Raw genomic sequence first — 20,116 nt, forward strand, 5'->3', positions numbered from 1 at the left:
ATTCCTTATCATGGCACCAGAGTGTGGCGACGTGTTGCTTGTTGGTCAGACATGCAGGTAAGAATTCTGGTATACTTGGGACAACACTAACCAATACCACACTCGCACAGAGCAGGTAAATTCAGAGCATTCAGGTCACTCGTACTTTATGTAATATACATTATTTCATAAAGTAATGTTTTGCTAAGTATGTGAGTATGATGAAAGAATTCCCTAAATTGTCTGACTTTCTTTGATTTACTGAAAGTTATTTGGAACAATGAAAACCACTGACCTTTTAGCCACAAAGGAAACTGGAGATTTCTGGGTTGGCAGCTCTGTATTTTCAGTGCTAAAATAATAAAGCACACAAAATATTAATTAAAAAAACAAAGTTCCATGTAAAACTTGAATAATATTCTAATATTCATTTTTCTTTGTTCTGCTTCCTTTATTTTATAATGATATATTTCCTTATTGCTGCACTCGCAGGTTATTTTATTTATTATTAATAGAGTGATTGCTTGTGTTCACTTTACTTTGATCTTTTATTTGTCTCTTAATGTGCCATGGCTCAATTGAGCATCACTAATCTTACAGTTTTGGTTTCTAGTTTACATATTAACTTGTGCCACTCGTGTCGGCATAGATAGTTGCCATGGGTTGAAATTCTTCATTTGGTCATTCTCTGTGTGGAGTTCACACATTTTGCGTGTGTCTTTGTGGGTTTCCTGCCCACATTTCAGTGACATGCACATCAGGTGAACTGTTGATTCCATACTGGTCCTGTGCAAGTGTTTATACTGTGCAATGGTCTGACACGCGTTATGGTCCGGTTTGTTTTTGATAAATGTTTACTGTACTATCCATGTATTTAGTATACATTTGGAGATTTTGCAGGCTAGACACCTATTTCTAACATTTAGTTCTACTTTTTGTTTAATTTTTTAATAGTAAAAATCATTTCAAGTCTTTCCACAATCTTGGTTTGTTTTTTTGTACACCACCATTTTGGGTGTTTTGGGTTTCTGCCCTATTACTATGCATGGATAACTGTGGTGCCACCATTGCAACAATATAGAGGTCAATGCCATGCACTTTCTGGATGTCAGAGTTTGCAGATTAAAACCAAACATTTGTAGCATTTTGTTAACGCTTGGATGTTGGAGGATTGTCTTCCAGTATGAAATACCACTCCAGGACAAGAAGAGGCTCTGTTGCTAACAATATCACCTCATTCTTCTTCCATATAATCAAGACGACATCAAGTGAGGGCAACTAACCCTGCCCCTTCCTGTCCGATTCGTATAAAGCCCTGACATCTCCAGAAAGTAGGTGTCTCATTTGGTTTTGAGCCAGCCGCAGGACAGAACTCCTCCAAAGCCACACCCTCTCATCTGAGCCAATCAGACAGAAACAGGAAGGCTCTGTTTACTGTGCCATTGTGCACTTGTTTTCCTTTCTATTTGCACTTGAGTTAAATGGGGCGACCCTACTAGTGCCCCAAATTTTCTTTGGACTCTGTCCTTACTCCTGTCATCCTCCAAATATTCTTGCATTTTGTGTTCCTGGCTTCTGATCCTTCTGAACCTGAATTCTGACCACAGGTTTGTTTTATAATTTAGCTTAGCTGTCTCGATTCTTATATTTTCCCAATAACAATTTTTGACTTGTTTTATCAATAATGTTTTGTCTTCTGGTCACTTATTCATTAAATCTGCTGTGCTGATATCCCCAGCAGAATAGCACCCCACCCTGTCCAAGGTTGTGTACCTACCCAGTGCTGCTGGGATGGGCTGCAGCCTCCACAATCATGAACTGGATTAAGCAGGTTTGACAATATACAGTATTTTTGCATAGACTGCTACAGCGGCTATCACTGCTACCTCATGAATTCTATCCAGTGTCTGAGGCTGCATTCGGCCTTGCACCCCATAATTCCAGCATAGGCCTATGGACTGCATTCTAGAAATGGGTTAAGAAGGTTTGAGAATGTTATGTTATGTGGAATTTTGTACTGACCATATTGGCATAGTGATTACCAATGCCTTCTCAATGCTCAACCATCCTGGGTGTAATGCCTGGTCCATGTTTTTTTTTTATGTGCACTAAGGGCTTGCTTCGCTCGCCAACCCCCAGGCATGAGCTACGCATTAGCCTATTTGCGGTACTGATGCTCACATATGGGGATGTGGATGTACAAATTAAACAGAATTTTATTTTCATGGGAATTGTTACATATGCATCAACGCAACATATACCTGCCCGTGATTGAATTTCGTTTCTTTCACTCTATTAAATAAAACGATTTTTTGAATGTTTGGCTCTGAGATTTGTTAATTGTCTTTGCAAAAGCTATTCTAACCGGAAACTGTTAACATTTTAATACGGATGGCATATCAAGATCTCCTTTGTTGTCTAATGTTATCCGCAGAGATTTACTACATTACCTTTCTTGGATACATCCTTCTTTGTACAGTAATTCATTCGGTTGAAGACCAGAGGGTGTTAATGGTTGTAGGTATTCTTTGTGATATTGTGAGTTGTTGTTTTCATCTTCCACGCAATCACCACCAACTGTTTCAGCATAGTCTATTGATACGTGTTTAACCATTTTGCTGTGTTACCATTTGACATTTTTGGCGTAAATTCATTAGACGGAGCTAGGAATATCCATGTATTCATTTTTTCTGTTAATAACCATTCATAATGAAATTCTTCAATAAGATTTGGACATAATACGTCATCTTTAATTGGGAACTTAAAATGAGGAAAATGTTAAAATGTGTAAGAGCTGAGAACACAGGAAGTGTGTCTGACAAAGCATTCACACAAATAAGAGTTATGGTCTTATTTGAAAATGGTTGAGAGGAGGGTGTGACTTGAAAAAATGTCAAGGTAAAAATCTCTTCTCATGGGACTTGAAAAAATCTCTCTTCCAAAAAGTCTCGTCTCCAATACTAAAGAGATGGGGTTTTTTTTTTCACCTCTCACAGACCCTAAAGACTTTACTTTAACTGTAAATGCTAAACTTGAACGGAATGAGCTAACATATAGGGATTTTTGTGTGAGTGTCTGATGATGGTCTGACTTCCTTTACAGGATTTATTCATCCCTGTACCCAAGGTTGCTGAGAAAAGTTTGAGCTCACTAATGGCTCTATAAGAGAAAAATAAGCTTAGAAGGCTAATGGATAGATATTTCTGAATTCATCCCTTGACCCTTAAGTGAATAAGTGTTCAACCACCCGTCCGTATTCTGTACTCTCTTACAAAGGTGTGTGGTACCATAGCATTTTTTAGATGATCTTAAGGATCAGGATTCAGGGCCAACTACAGTCAACCTAAATTGTCAGGTGGTTTCTAAACATGAATAATATACAGGAGGAAAATTCAGAGTTTCCTTAATTCACACAGAGGCCACAAATCTACCCACAATCGTTGCAATTCATGTGTATTCACATGTTTAAAACTAAGACTTTCATGGAAATTGTAACAGTGTGTTGCTCTTCAGGCCCATGCCATAATTATTTCACAGAAATATCAAGTTCTAACATGAAAACAATCTCACCCGTATTTTTTAGCTGCAGACATTACGTAAGATCGTTGGGTTGGAGCAGTATTTTTCAAAACACTGTTGGCAGCTTCTGACCTGGATAGGGCAAATGACAGTATTTTTAGACAACAGACTACTTTAATAAATGCAAAAGGTTCCATGATTTCCCTGCATATGAAATACAGGCCAGGCGCGCATTTGCCAGTGAAGACTTTTACCTTAAGTTGTGCTCTTCTGTATACTGAAATTCTTCAGATGTAGGGCTGTTGGATCGAAAACGGATGTTATACGGTGCTCTGAAACACAAAACACACAAACTTATGAGTCACAGCCTTCATGTAAGATGGAAAAACAAAAAACACAGTATTAAGCAAGCCTTCTTTGACAACAGAGCCTTCCTCAAATAAAACATATTTTTAGGCAACATAAAGAGTGCCATATGATGAAGTTAAACATAGAAAATGATGGAGTTTCATGCATTATGTTTAAGCTGCACAGACCAGCAATAGTTCAATAAATACCATACCATTTGTAACCCTGAGCAAGGTCACCAGGGCTGGAGCCAATATCAGCAAGCATAGGGCACAAGGCAGGAACATCCCTGGAGATGGCGCTAGTCCATCACAGTAGTTCAATAAATGTTAAATTAAATGATCTTTTTCTAAAGTAGTTTATGGAATACAGCCTCGGAAGACAGACAGTTGCATTATCATTTTGTCACTATAAAAGATGGAGGGACACCCAGTTAGATGTCTGAATTTTACAATAAATGTAAGACTTCAAATAAACAGATGCATTGCTGGAAAAAAATGTGGAAGTTATTTTGAGCTAGTCTTATGTCTGACTTATGGATTCTGCTTTTTTTTTTTATTTTATTATATTTGGCTTAAAGTTAATAAATCAATCTTGACAACTTCTCCTGTCTAGGGCTTGTTTAAATCTTGGTCTTTTTGGAATTAAATAAATATGTGATGGGGCTGACCGAACAAGTTTCAAATGGTTTGCTGGCATTCAGTGTAACCCAATGAGTTGTAGAATCAGATCCTTTACTGCCCATTTCCTTGGATGTTGCAGGAATACCCCTGCTAAGAATCCTTTCAACTTAAATGAATGTGGCTAAAGGCTGACATTGTTGTGTTCACAAAGTGAAAAGTGGGCATGGATAAGAAGATTGCAACACAGTTGTAGGATGCCGTTCACTTTACTTTTCCAGATAAACCAGTCTAGCCATAGAGTAGGCATGGGAATGCGCTTTGGAGTGGTTAGTTCTTGTGTTTAGCTTGTGCTTAATGATTTACTGGATTGTTTGACCTACTGCTCTGTTTATTGACTATTCTTGACATTATGTATTGAGGGGTTTTACCCTCATTTTTTAAACATGCTGCAGTCCCCATCTAAAAAAGGCAGGATTAGATCCTGATTAGATGGCTAAAATTCCAGAAAAAATTATTTATAATCAATCGGTCGATCACCTTAACTCCAATAATTTATTTGAGATCTACCAATCTGGTTTTAGTCGTTATCATGGTGTTGAGACGGCACTCCTGAAAGTGTTCAACGACATGTCTCTTATTACTGACTCAGGTGATGAGGCAGTCCTTGTCCTTCTTGACCTGTCCGCTGCCTTTGACACCATTGACCATGAAATATTGCTGATGTGGCTAGAACTTCTTATTGGGCTTAAAGGGGCTGCTCTTAACTGGTTTAGGTCATATCTAACTGGTAGACACTTTTCAGTGACTTTAAATTCCTCTTTTTCATCTACTGCTCCTCTCAAATATGGTGTTCCTCAGGGATCCATTTTGGGTCCTATTTTATTCTCTATATACCTTAACCCTATTGGAGCGATTTTTAGGAAATTTAACATTTCTTTTCACTGCTATGCTGATGATACTCAGGTTTATATTCCCGTCTGCAACTCTGCAACAAGTCAACTCCACAACTGTCTGTCTGAACTAAGATCGTGGATGGCTAATAATTTTCTTGATCTAAATCAAAATAAAACAGAGGTGCTTATAGTGGGTCCACCAGCTAAAGCCCAAATTGGTCTTGGACTTCTCGGCTCTTTCTCTGTCATTTCCAAACCTCAAGTCCGTAATCTAGGTGTTATCTTTGACAGTAACCTCTCTTCTGAGAAACAAGTAAATTTTGTAGTCAAGAGTTGCTTTTTCCAACTTCGTCTATTAGGTAAGATCAAACCTTTTTTATCTTCTAAAGATCTTGAGAAAGCTACTCATGCTTTTATCTTTTCTCATCTTGATTACTGCAACTCGCTGTATTCTGGGATTAGCAAATCTCTGATACACAGGTTACAGCTGGTCCAAAATGCTGCCGCTCGCTTTCTGGTTGGGGCAAGAAAGTATGATTCTGTTTCTACAATATTAGCTTCTTTACACTGGCTGCCTATCAGTTTTCGAATTGATTTTAAAATCTTGTTGCTAGTTTTTAAATCTTTACATGGGCTTGCTCCTGCCTATTTATCTGAATTGTATGCTTTACACCAGCCATCCAGAGTGCTTAGATCTTCTGGTCAGTTGTCTCTTGTTGTCCCTCGTACCAAGTGTAAAATTAAGGGGGACAGAGCCTTTGCAGCTGCTGCTCATTGCCTGTGGAACTCTTTACCTCATTACATAAAGGAGTCGTCTACAATTGAACTGTTCAAAACAAGATTAAAAATTCACTTCTTTTTACTTGCATTCAGTGACCTTCAGTAATACTGATAGTTTCCTCTTTGTGATCATATAACATTATTTCTATTTATTATCTATCTTATTTTATGTTCATATATTTTATTACTATTTATGTTTTATTGTTTATTGTTTTTGTTTTTTCTTTTATTCTATTATTGTAAAGCACTTTGGTCGCAGCATTACTATGTTGTTTTAAATGTGCTATATAAATAAATTGACATTGTCATTGACATGTATTGAGACTCTGTTTAAGTCTGGATTTGCCTTGAACAGACAATACATGTCTTTTGCGCTCTTTGGGGCTGCTCAGTGTTACAGAGCATTTTTCCTGTGAAGAATAAATAGTTTTATATACAAAGATTCTTCTTTGCCCTTGTTAATAGCTCAGTTTGATGGTTTCCCCATGTGGTGGTCATTTTTGGGACTGCATGCTTTGGAGCACTTTATAGCCTGGGACTCCAAATCCACAACACCGATTATAAAGAAATTAATATTTTTAGTCACACAAACAATCTTAATGGTACTGTATGAATCACTAGGTAATGTTTAGTGTTGGATATTCATTGGATTTATGTTACATTTTTATACTTATCAGAGGTTTTCGAAGTGTGTTTTTGACTCCAGATTAACTAAAAGCATCATTTTCTAAAGCTCTTATTTAATTTGCATAAATAGATACAATGAAGAGTTTAAAGTTGCTCAATGCCTCATAAGATGATTGTCAACCTGGAAACATTTTCTAGTAGAAGTACAACCACTGTTTATGCTTGCATTATTTTGTTTGAAATTTAGAGTAGAAGCTTGAACTGAAACACCTTCGCCAAATAACTCAAATCTCCTTGTTTAGAATGGAAGGTTGTCTGAGTAGCTGCATAGAATGCCATACCAGACCCTAATTCAATACATTAAATGCATGTAAGCTGTTTTAGTGTCCACTGTTTTTATAGAATTGCCAGTAAAATGTCCTGCCAGTCACCTATGTGGTTAAAACTTTTGTTTTTATATATGTGATGCTCTTGTGGCTCATTTACAGGTTCATTCAGCATGAAACAAGCTGACTATTACACTCTGATATGTCTCTTTGGTAGAAATCATCTTACAATTTCTTGTAATCGCTGGAAGGTTTTCTGATCATTGACGATTGGGAGGTATCACTCGAGCCTTTAGAACTAGGAAGAAAAAAACAAAAGAAGATTAGCACTTGCGATTCTTTCTTAAAAATAGAATCAGAAAAGTTCATTAAGATCCACACTAGTTGGCAACTGGCAACTCTTTGAGATTCCCTTTACAATATCTTGCTTGCATCGTTAAAAGCATTCCCCTTCCCTGTAAGAATTCTAATTTTAATGAATAAACGATAGACTTATATATGCTGAGATATAGTATATCTATTAAAAATCATGTGTATTGTCAATGGAAATGTAAACCTTCATAAATCATAAATCGTGATCATAAGTCACAAATAGTGATGAGCAAAACAGGGAATTTTCAACTCACGTACAGTTTTTCAGTACTGACACTAAAGTTTGTTTTGCTGTAGATTTCGCAGTTGTAAAAATTCACAAAAAATATTTTCAGAGGGTTTAAAAGTTTTTCGGGGATATTGCTCAAAAAGACTTGTTCACAAACCTGTGTTTACCTGTGTTTTATTCCGCAGCTGTGTAATGCAAGTAATCGCCTAAACAAAAGTAAAAATAATTCTCTTTGTGCCTCTCATACACATCACCGTGGAGGTGCAATGTATTTTTGAAAAATGTGACTTGTTGCATCATTTCTAAAATGCAGCATCGAGCACATTACTGTTTTCTTCACAGAATATTCACTATAAGGAAAGCTGCTTGAACCACCACCACCAACTCCCCCAACCCCATTAACTAGTCACCACACTTCCCTGTTTCTTGATTCGTGCAGATGAGGGTTTGTCTGCTTCATGCACTGTGGAGCATTGAGTTTCATTTCTGTCTCCAGTGCATCTTTAGGATTGTCATCAAGAAGTCATCGACAATCATAATACACGTATGATGCCTCAACAAAATGTCTACATGTGACAGTAAATGAGTTTGACTGTTTTTTTTCCACTATAGATCTTTATTTAAATACTAAATGATATACAGATACATGCGGAATTATTGCATGAAGAAAATAAACACCTTTTTGTCGTGTGTTAATGACATGAATTTTGCTTGAAGAGAAACAACATTTGTTTCATCCTGCTGTTCAACTTTACCTCAAAACGTTCTATTGGCAGTTGCCAACACCTTGTCACTTTATAAACATACGTAAAATAGACTATAAAGCAGTGAGATTGTACTTAAAATAGGATCATAAATTACAAATACATTGTTAAAGCAAGCAATAAATAGGTATTCCTATATTGTTACCTACTACAGTGTCCAAGGATATAATACAATTTACAATCCTCTGTCATACTGATGAAACAATTTCTTTTTTCCACACAAAATTCACAGACCAGGCACATGGTGCTTTTTCACCAATGGGGTGCCAGCTAGAATGAGCCTGTATTAACATACAGCTCCACTCTCAAAATGCACTGTGCCAATGAAGACAGAATGCCATTTCTCTAGCACGTAGACAACAGAACTAATAAAGCGTAGCAAATCATGTGCATGGACTTCACACTACCTTCCCCTAGCTGCTGCAGTGTGATATCCTAAAAGTGAACAGAGGTGCTTTCTTCTGTGCCAATCTGTAAAATAATTTTTGTTTATGTAAATTGGAAATATTAAATGTTTAAATGTAGATGTTTTAAAATGGGGTGGCACAGTGGCGCAGTGGATAGTGCTGCTGCCTCACAGTTAGGAGACGCTGGTTCGATTCCCGGTTCCTCCCTGCGTGGAGTTTGCATGTTCTCCCCGTGTCTGCATGGGTTTCCACCCAAAGACATGCAGGTTAGGTGCATTGGCAATTCTAAATTGTCCCTAGTGTGCGCTTGGTGTGTGTGTGTGCCCTGCGGTGGGCTGGCACCCTGCCCGGGGTTTGCTTCCTGCCTTGCACCCTGTGTTGGCTGACCCCCGTGACCCTGTAGTTAGGATATAGCGGGTTGGATAATGGATGGATGGATGGATGTTTTAAAATTAAAAAATCTCAGTAATGGTCAAGTGGTATAGTTGCTTTTTATAAACAAGGCTAAGCATAAAGTCTGCAGTGTGACACACCTTATTGGGCTATGGATAAGAAGTCAATATCTCAGGAGTTGATTCCTGAGGATAATAAATACGGACCAATCTTGGAAATCTGAAATACCACTTCGAGAGTACAATTATGAAATATTAGCTGGCCTCTTGGTCTATCTCTTAAACTTCAGTCATCATCGAATCTGAGTTTAACAAGTGTAACTGCAGACCACATTAGCTATGGCGTTACTGACAACAAGCCCATTCAAGGACGTCAGTCTCGACATGCCAATTCCAAGGCGTTTGTCGCGTGACTAATTAAATGCATTGCATCTTTCATTTCAAAAGATGGTGCTTACAAGCAACACTATAACCCATGCATGTCAAACTCACTACCATTGGTGGGTCACTTCGATTGCCATACGTGCGTCAGCGGGCCGCACTGTAACAAATACTATTATACTATTATACAAAGTTACTGTAGTTTTCTTTCCAATACTGAAAACTTTAAAAAATGTAACACTTAAAGTTTAAAGAAAGGCAATTAATTTCCATGCACTCTCTGTACAACAGCGTGCAATTAGAGTCTTAGCCTCTTAGCTGGGTCCTTATATTATTATGTTATATTATTATATTATATTCATTGCTTATATAGGAGTCTAACAGTGTGAGATCTATTTCTTTTGTCCCGACACTTGGCATCTCTTGTTAGTAACCAGTTCGCCAATATCAGGCTTGAAATCTTGTGCAGCTGCAACTTTTGTGAGGGATGAAAGGTGCTCGACAATAAGTCTTGAGCGATGTGGGGTTTTGGTAGCTTTCATTAACGAAAAAATTTCTCACAAAGGTAAGTGTTTCCGAACATAGACAGTACTCTCAATGCCAACTTACGGATCTGCACATACGAGGGTGGCAGATAAGCATACAAGCCTGGCACACCAACTTCATTGTATTTTGCCTTCAGAATAGAATCTGACTGCAGTTCAATTCCATTTGGATATTCTCAGGCGCATTCTCAATGTTGTAAGAGAACAGCGCAAAGTCCTGTTCGTGTGAACTGAAATCACGGAAACGCTCACTGAATTCATTGCTCAGTAATTCAAGTTGGAAAACATATCCTCTAAAAATCAAATTTTTCTTTACTAAGTTTACTTCAAAATTTATATTGTAAAATAAACCGATATGCAAAAAGCCACCTGACCTACACTAATTTTACAAACTCAAAATCACAAAAATATGTTAATAAACAACTCACCAACTTCTCGCGTCCGTTTCAAATCTTCAGCTGTAGTTTGCACTAACTGTTCGTTACAATACTAGCACAAAATTACATAAAACTAGAGCAAAAAAGGTGAAAATATGCAGGCTATTATTACTTGTGATGGTCAGTTCTGCTCAGTGGCCAGTCTCAGCAGCCCAGCCAGTAGTGTAGCCTAGCAGGGGTGGCTCTAGGCTCGTAGCGGCCCTGGGCAGAGAAAGAATCGGTGGCCCCTTTGCCCGCCAATGTCAATATGGTATCTTATGCACGGCAGATGGCCACGTCCTTTGCGGAGAGCGCATAGCTGCCTCGTGCTCATGACACGCTCCTATATGCGCGTATCCATAACTTGAAAACCAAGTGGCAGCCCATGATATTCCCATTACGGCAGAACATTATAATACTACATATAGCTTACTGTTCTGACTCTAGTAACATTAGTAAATACAGCATACTAATTAACAAGAAACACAATGTGTTTCAGCCACATTGCCGTCAGCTGTGTCGTTATTTTCCATTTATGTTTTATATTCAATATATATTGGCGTAGCGGCCCTGTGCATAGTGCACAATTTGCACATTCCTAAAGCCACCCCTGCTGCAGCCTAGCACTTCAGTTGTGACGTTGCGGCTCATTAACTTTTGTCAAGGCTCATGGCTATACTAGCAGATGACGTTTTCGGTACCGTAATGCCATGGGAAAATGCGCTTTTGTCAGAAGGCAGAAGTAAGAAAAGTCAATAAGTAACGCCGAAGATGCAGAATGATTCAATCACAAACAATAGTAATCATTTTGTACAAGTTCAGTGCTAACTAGGATGTGTCATGTGGGCCGCACAGATTTCTGTTGCGGGCCATGTTTGACATGCCTGCTATAACCCATGTAATAGGCAACATGAGTTGGCTGGAATCCAAGCCAGGATGGATGTTTCCTTACCCAGGAGGAAGGATGTGGGTGGACATGTATTTGTTGTAATGGGTGGACAGGATGAGCCTGCTCCCCAGGGCAATGGGCTTCACTAGTACAGTGGGTGGCGACATCCCTCCAGTGTGCATCCCATTTAGACACCAACATGGCTGCATGGGAGATGTAATTTTGGTGAGCAGCCCTGTTGGGGTTGTTGGGTGCAGCTAGGGTGAGCTGCTGGAAGCAGACTCTCACATCCTGTGACAGAAGTGTTTCCTGGATGTAATGTGATGGCACCAGACTTACTCCAAAGCTGGTATAATGGAAGCTGCTCTGCTTCACCCAGGGAGTCAGAGTCGGGAGAGTCGTTGGACGAAGCTCACCTGGGTGGAGTGGAGAAAGGGAGAGCCATATTGGTGAAGCTGTGGAGTACATTAAGGTATTTGTGGCAATAAATCTCATTATTGGCATCAGAGACTGTGTCTGTGCTGTTGTGTCTGGGGTTTGGGGCACTGCAACACCACTTAGTGCTTCACACCCTATAAAGGAACTTTTAAATAGAAGACAATTCTAAGAAGTGTAAATACTAATCCCACTGTAGCCCAATGAAGTAGCCGATAGCAGAACTACACTCTACTTTAATTGGGATTTATCACCAGAATATTTAATGGGGTCAAATGAGTAAGCAGTGCTCAGTACTCCATCTGTCATTCTCTTTAATTTCCTAAATTCCCAGAATGGAGGAGAACAGCTTGGGTGGCAAATGGCTAACCTGAGTAAATTTGGAAAATGGCTATCACACCAGTGTAGATGATAATTATGACGATTTTCAGCGTATGTGGATCAAGTCCCTGCATGAGTACAAAATGTGGTTGATTTTCAGTTTTCCCCGAGTTTCATTCATGATCAGCGCACTAACCAGCAATGCTGCCACAATATCAACACTGCCTAATCAGCTCATGGTTTTAGCTCACTTATTATATACCCTGGTACCACCAGGTACAAAGCTGTAGCCAGCCCTACAGGGCCCTCAAGACTGGAATCCATAAGGCATCAGTGCTCACCACCATGCTTTCCTTGCTTAATATTCTTTTGTTTAGTCTGCTTGTGGTGGAGCTCTAGAGCTTCTTCTATGTGAATGAATGAATAAATGGCTCCACGGTGCACAAGCCCATAGTTAATAAAGTACTAGGACTCTGATTTGGGATGTTTTTCTAATTTCATTCCAATTTCATTCACACGTAGTTATTTACAGCTGATAATTCAGGTGTTTTCAATGGGATTAACTATATAGGATAAAGTCAGGCTGGCATTTTTAAAATCCATCAATCATCCGTGAGAAGAGTACAATAAAAAGCTTGACAAACTTCATGTAAAGCATAATTCAACCTTTTTAACACACGCCTTGGCTCCATTTATATTTCAAACAAAACTTAAATGTGCCATGAAAAAAAATTTTTTCAATCGTGTTATTCTTATTGTACATTAGTGTTTTTTTAATGGAATATATGCTTTTATGATTTGAATTCTGCTTACACATTCAAAACCCAAAAGAAAATAATTCATAACAATACCTGTTGTATCCATTTTGTGCAGAGGAAGCCGATGAAGGTGGGTTATTGCTTGTTTTAGTGAAAACGCCCCTGTAAACAACAAATCGAATAAAGACAAAAGAAGCCATAAGTCAGGTGAATGCACAACTCCCGGTGAGCCAGTCAGACTCATCTGCTTGATTCTGTGACCATTTATGTTTAATCTGGAATTTCTAGTCTGACTCGGATCAAATAAATAGCCCCATAGAAACTGTTTGGGCCTCTTTAGTAGTTATAAAGGACGGTATATGAAGCTGTTACATATAAATGTATATATAAAATGTATTATTAAATTAATAGTGAAACATTTAATCTTTAACTCATTTGTGAGATACATCTTAAATTTGTTATGTTACACATCGGTCGAGTTCACCTCACAGCATGGAGGCCTTATTCTGTTACTCAAACTTACGCTAAAGCAAAACCTAAAACTAAAACAATTTTAATTATTCCTTCAAAAAGTCTACAGGCCAGATTTCATAGATTTATCATGAACATATGAGTTATAAATATCAACAGTAACTTACAAAATTGTGGAAACCAAAAAAACAGCGAACAGTGCCCTAGAGTCCCTCATGTATTAGAGCAGAATCGATACTTTTCCTAATTTACGTATATTCATGAAATAGATTGTCGTAAAGTGATCAAGCAAGTAAACATATCAAATATGAACTCTTTTTCAACACTGGAAAGAACTCTTGATGAGGCAATAAAAGCATTTTAAAAAGACAGGCAATTTTAGGAAAGAAATGAACATGGTAAATGTATGTAAAAGGAATATTAACTACAAATATAGTATGTCCGGTGTTGGCCTGTAAAATACAAATTCTGATAAGGATTTAGATCATTTATGCTGAACAGAACATTACGAAAGCTTGACAAGAACAAGTCATTCAGACATACTTAGCATTAAACCATTAATGTGCAGACAGTAGCTTCCTCTTGAAGATGGAAATGCTTTTTAGGCTTTATTGCTTTTCAGTTAGTCACTTATGCCCAACCACAATGCACTACAGCTGCCAAGGACAAGGAAGAATTTGGGGGACTGTAATCATAGTTATGTGATGTAATGATTCTGCCAGAAACTGTCTTCAAAGGTTGAATAGTTTTCCTTGATTGTTTAAATAACAATATGTTGCAGAACACTTCCTCAAGTGCTGTTTTTTCACGTGTCAATAATACTAAGAACCTTCACTGCTGCAATGTCCAGTCTCAATTCCTCTGCAGCAACCATCTACACACAACACCCTGCAATCCCATTTCTTTGAGTTTTTTGTCTACACTCTGATGTGGGACCTTATTAAAAACCTTTTGTAAAGTATGGTAAATAATATCATATTCACCAGTCTGATTGAATCCCTTTGTTGTTTCCTCACATAATTCCAGCATATTAGTAAAACAGGACCTTCCTATCTGAACCTATGCCGAGTACCCTTTAACACTCCTGTTCTTGCCATTTGTTGTTCAATCTTATTCTTCTAATAATATACCTATGATGCAGTCTCCCTTTTTCTATAGCAAGATAACATTTGCTATATTCCAGTCCTTAGGAATTACCCAGTGCCCAGTGTACAACACATGTCAAGGGTTTATGTACATTATGCAATCATTAACTTCCTTAAACATTTGAGGATAAATGTTATCTGGTCCTTGTGACTTCTTTGATTGCAGCCTTTCTAATCCAAGCCTCACTTCTCCCTCTATACTTCCTTAGAAAGCTGGCGTCCTTCAACATCTGCAATAAGATACTGCAGATGTTCTACCAGACGGTTGTGGCGCGTGCCCTCTTCTATGCGGTGGTGTGCTGGGGCTCAGCATAAAGATGAAGGACGCCTCACACCTGGACAGACTTGTTAGGAAGGCAGGCTCTATTGCAGGAATGAAGCTGGACAGTTTAACAACTGTAGCAGAGCGATGGGCTCTAAGCAAACTCCTGTCAATCATGGAGAATCCACTGCGTCCACTAAACAGTATCATCTCCAGGCAGAGAAGTAGCTTCAGTGACAGACTGAGGAGATCGTTCCTCCCCCACACTATGCGACTCTTCAATTCCACCCGAGGGAGTAAACGCTAACATTATTCAAAGTTATTGTCTGTTTTTACATGCATTTTTATTACTCTTTAATTTGATATTGTTTTTTTGTATCAGTATACTGCTGCTAGATTATGTGAATTTCCCCTTGGGATTAATAAAATATCTATCTATCTATCTACTCTTTCAAATCATTAAGTACATTTTGGCAGTGGCTGTTACTGCTGAGAGGTTATCCACCTCTTCACATAAAGTATTCTCATCATGTACACAGTTAAAACGACTAAAAAAATATTAGGCCATATCATAAGAACCCAATTAAAAATCAAAGAGTTTTAAGCACAAATCTTATAATGAGCAAGTCTGATCTAATTCACAGCACTGCGTTATAGTCATCATATTAAAGAAAATGGCTTACAAGTGCAACTCTGGGCACAATGAGGTAACTGACTGTCTAGTCTGGCCTTCTGAAAGATATTGATAAAGTCAACGCAGCATTTTTTCATATAAATACACTGGTGAAAATTGAGGGAAATAGTTAGTCTATCCTCAAATCATCTAAGAAGGAACCTACTTCACCCCAAAATGTTGTAGGACTCAAGAACAAATTATTGAGTAATGTAGTTGGAGCAGACAGCCCACTGGTAACTACAAAAACATGGGGGAAAAATACAGGTGTAATGTAAATATTGTCAAATCACTGAAGCTTTATTAAAGAAAATGAATTTAGACTGATTCTAAAATTTCTTTGATTCTCAAACAAAGGTTACAGAAGCTGGAAGGTCTCACAGAGGATAACATTATTTCAGTTCTTGTTTTCTCCTTTCCTGTCAATAAATGTGACGTTTCCAATAACTGCTTGGCATTGCAGAAGAATCTCTGTTCACACTGTTTACCACCTAAGAGAATTTGAGACAGGCGAGTTCAAAGACGGATCGCTTTTATAAAATGCTGGTTTTGTACTTCCTCCTAAATATATTGTTATCAGTTTCTGTTCACTGGAAGAATAAAGTATTGCGTCCAATAACTAGGTTACAAAATTGGTTTTCTATGTAACAGAACATAGAAGATGTATATTTTGTACATTATTAAGTAAATATATGTTACATGGGATTAATAAGAATAAATTTCACATTTCAGTTTCAAACATGAGTTGACACTTTTTCATAAAATGAAGAATGAAAATGTCAGTTGCGGCTGACTTGTGTTGCTACCGCCTTCTACTTTTTCAATTAGGTAAAAAAGTAGTCATTATAATAAAAATGACATTAATTCCAAAGTAAAAAAGGTAGCAGATTTAAACCATTACAAGGGAATGGTCAATTTTGGAAAACAGTCAGTCAGTCATTTTCTAGCCCGCTTAGTCCAGAACAGGGTCACAGGGGGTGCTGAAGCCTATCCCAGCTAATACAAGGCACAAGACAGGGTGCCAATCCACCACAGGGCAAATACCCACACAACCACACACTGGGGCCAATTTACTATCGCCAATCCACCCGACCTGCACGACTTTGGACAGTGGGAGAAAATTAGAGCACCGGAGGAAAATCATATGGACACAGGGAGAACTTGCCAACTCCATGCAGGGAGGACCCAGTAAGTGAACCTTGGTGTCCTCACTGCGAGACAGCAGCACCACTGTACCAAGAGCCAAAAGATGGAGTGACAAAATCAGAGGCAAAACAAGCATATAGCTATAGAAACAAGCATGGTGGTCCAGACTTCTTGGAGTCGCCCTATCAACAGGATAGTGCAGAGAAGGAGATGTGGGCAGAGAGGGTGTTGGAAATCAAGTAAGCAAACAAGAGGGCAATACACTACGTGATGACCAGCAATGTAGGTACCAGCTATTAAACGGGACACAAAATGACATCCTTACAATTATAATAAAGTAACGTGTATTACAAAACCAAAGTACAAATGTACGCAATATCCAAGAGTTGAAAAATAAGAAGAAAAACACATTGAATTTATATAGTGCTGCTCATAGAGAATGTAGAGCCACTTCAACCACCACCAATTGGCAGCATTCACCTGGATTATGCTAGGGCAGCCATTTATATGCCAGTACACTCACCACATATTAGTTATTAGATGGTGAGAGTAACAGTTAGCCAATAAGGGACGGGGAATAATTAGGAGCTGGAATGACCAGGCCATGATAAGCAATTTGACCAGGACATCAGGAAACACCCTACTCTTTACAGAAGATGCTCAGGGATCTTTCATGACTGCAGATGGTAAGGTCCTTGACTTTATGTCTCAACTAAAGGACGGCACCAATTTTACAGCACCGTGTCCCCAACACTGCATTGGGGCACTGGGATCCAAACACAGACCACAGGGTAGGTGCCCCCGCAGCCCTCACCAACACCTCTTCCAGCAGCAACCCAAGCTTTTCCACAATGTTCTCCCATCCAAGTACTGGCCAGGCCCAAACATGCTTAGCTTCAGGTGGATTACCTGTTCTGAAAGTGCATGTGGTATGGCTTCTGACAAAACAGATATTAAGCCTTGAATGCAACAAGAACATGTAAGAAAATTGTCCAAAAACTGTGTTTAGTTTAGATCTGTTGTTACCAGGGCCGAGATGGAAATGCCTATTCATGATTATATGTCATCATGTATGGATTTTTGCAATTCCCTTTTTACCTGTCTGAGTAAAGCTGGTTTGGTTCGTCTTCACACTCTTCAAAATGAAGCTGCCAGGCTTTTAACACACTCGCATAAGTGGACCAAATTTTATTCTCTCTATCTTGGATTCCAGTGCAATTTAGGATTCAATTCAAAATTCTGACACTCACTTACTGAGCTCTTCATGGTCCAGCTCCCCAGTATCTCACAAACCTCCCTCAGCATCACAGCACAGGCCGTGCTTTGAGATCTGCTCAGTTAGATCTCCTTTCAGTTCCTCATACCAGACTAAAGGCATGGGGGGATCGTGTATTCCTGTCCATTGCTCCAAGGTAATGGGACAGTCTTCCACGGACGCTGAGCTCAGCAGAATCTGTTGGATTGTCCAAGTGTCAGTTCTGTTCAGACAGGCATTTCGGTAGCTTTGCAGCCTATGGGTGACTTTTATTTTATGTTGTTTTGATATTTCATGTTATTCTTTCTGTTCAGTGCTTTGTGGGTTTAGTCTGTGATAGGTGCTTTATAAATATGTTTTTACTTCACTTAATCTGATGCTGCCAGGCAGAGCACAGAAGATCATTGGTGATGCGGCACTTAATGCCAGTTTCTTCAGAAACCAGCTTGGGACATATGCAGGGTCATCGCTCCAAACAAAAGGTCAGAATAAGAAAGACCCAATGCTGTAAGCGGTTGCTATAATTCCGCACTAAATGTTGATAGCAACAAACATTTTTTTACAGGTTCACTTATCAACTTATGAACACCATATGCAGTGGCTCTACTAAATATGAATATGTTCATTAATCTTCACTTAGAGTCTTCTCCCGACATATTAAGCACCAGCATTTTTCACTTTGTCGTAGACTTTGCATACAAGAAAGAAGTTGTCCCCCAATGTTGTCAGTATATAATGCAGCAGAACATCTTTTATATCATTATGTATCAAGTGAAGCACCTCATATAAGATGAAAGTCATGAAACCCACCGCACACCTGCCGAATGTAATGACCAGACATGACTAGCAAAGCTAGTTTCCTGATTTAATAGGAAACAGCACTGAACATTTACTTTTCCTTTTTATTTTCAAACTGCTGCGCCAAATGATCTTTTTCACAGAGAATAAAAATTCATTTCCTTAATACAATGGCATAATAACAACTTAATAGGACCACCATATTATGTATTAAATCTGATGTTAGGAAAGCTTTGGTCTTCTTCAGTTTTCTCAGCCTTTTTGCAGATGCAAAGATTAATTGAATTCTGGTTGTGTTTGTTTACTCACAAAATGTCTGTTAAATTCTGTAATCTTTACCAAAACTATGGGTTAAAATGCGGCCAACATTAAATAAACTGGAATTTCAGTAAAATACTGTGGAGCGAGTGTTGTTGAAGAATTATTTGGGGACCCGGGTTCGCTTCCCGGGTCCTCCCTGCGTGGAGTTTGCATGTTCTCCCCGTGTCTGCATGGGTTTCCTCCGGGCACTCCGGTTTCCTCCCACAATCCAAAGACATGCAGGTTAGGTGGATTGGTGATTCTAAATTGGCCCTAGTGTGTGCTTGGTGTGTGGGTGTGTTTGTGTGTGTCCTGCGGTGGGTTGGCACCCTGCCCAGGATTGGTTCCTGCCTTGTGCCCTGTGTTGGCTGGGATTGACTCCGGCAGACCCCCGTGACCCTATTCGGATTCAGCGGGTTAGAAAATGGATGGATGGATGGACTATTAAAAAATATAACTGTAATTTACATCAGTTTATCAATATGACTATGAAGGGCGGCCTTGGCTATTTCCTGGCTGGGATGCCAACGGAATGGAAGAACCGGGGGAGAGAGCACCAGTGAGGCAATACCTTCTCTGTGACGCTAGAGGGCAGCCCTCCTGGGCGGCTGTGGCACCACAGGGCACACTGGGAGCTGGAGGTACAGCCCTGTTGGTTTCCGTGGGGGCCGCCAGGGGGAGCTGCAGAGCCATATAGTGGACTGCCGCCACACCTGGGAATGATTGCAGGTAATACTAATGAGCCACCTGGAGCACTCCCAGGAGCTGAATAAAAGGAGCCGCATCACTCCATTCGAGGAGCCAGAGGCGGGTGGGAGAAGACGAAGCTCATCAGAAGGAGTGGAGCGAAAAGAAGAAGGAAAAGTTGTGTGCTGAACTGTATTTAGTGCTTGTGACTGTGCTGTACCAGTGGGAAACGGGTGAAGGCATTTCCCACAGGAAGAAAAATGAAAATAAAAACTGTGTGTGTGCTGACACTCATATCTAGCATCAGTCTGTGTTGGGTTGGGACGGCTGTATGCGCCATGGTGGTCCACATGACATATTTGCAAACATCATACA

The 20,116-nt window shown here is 39.2% G+C and overlaps 1 protein-coding gene across 3 annotated transcripts in view; it reads right to left on the bottom strand.

Annotated features, from left to right (window-relative positions):
* The window catches only part of znf185 (zinc finger protein 185 with LIM domain), a 103,196-nt gene that overhangs the window by 47,431 nt on the left and 35,649 nt on the right, over positions 1-20,116 (bottom strand). For all 3 annotated transcript variants that reach the window (XM_039765824.1, XM_039765823.1, XM_039765822.1), the window contains 5 exons: positions 13,098-13,166; positions 7,325-7,393; positions 3,753-3,830; positions 3,550-3,630; positions 275-331 (listed from right to left, as the gene is read on the bottom strand). In XM_039765824.1, coding sequence (XP_039621758.1) covers positions 275-331; positions 3,550-3,630; positions 3,753-3,830; positions 7,325-7,359 — 251 coding nt within the window. In that variant the 5' untranslated portion in view covers positions 7,360-7,393; positions 13,098-13,166. The remainder of the gene's footprint in view (positions 1-274; positions 332-3,549; positions 3,631-3,752; positions 3,831-7,324; positions 7,394-13,097; positions 13,167-20,116) is intronic.

The sequence above is a fragment of the Polypterus senegalus genome, chromosome 10 (assembly GCF_016835505.1).
Source record: "Polypterus senegalus isolate Bchr_013 chromosome 10, ASM1683550v1, whole genome shotgun sequence".
Taxonomy (NCBI): Eukaryota; Metazoa; Chordata; class Cladistia; order Polypteriformes; family Polypteridae; genus Polypterus; species Polypterus senegalus.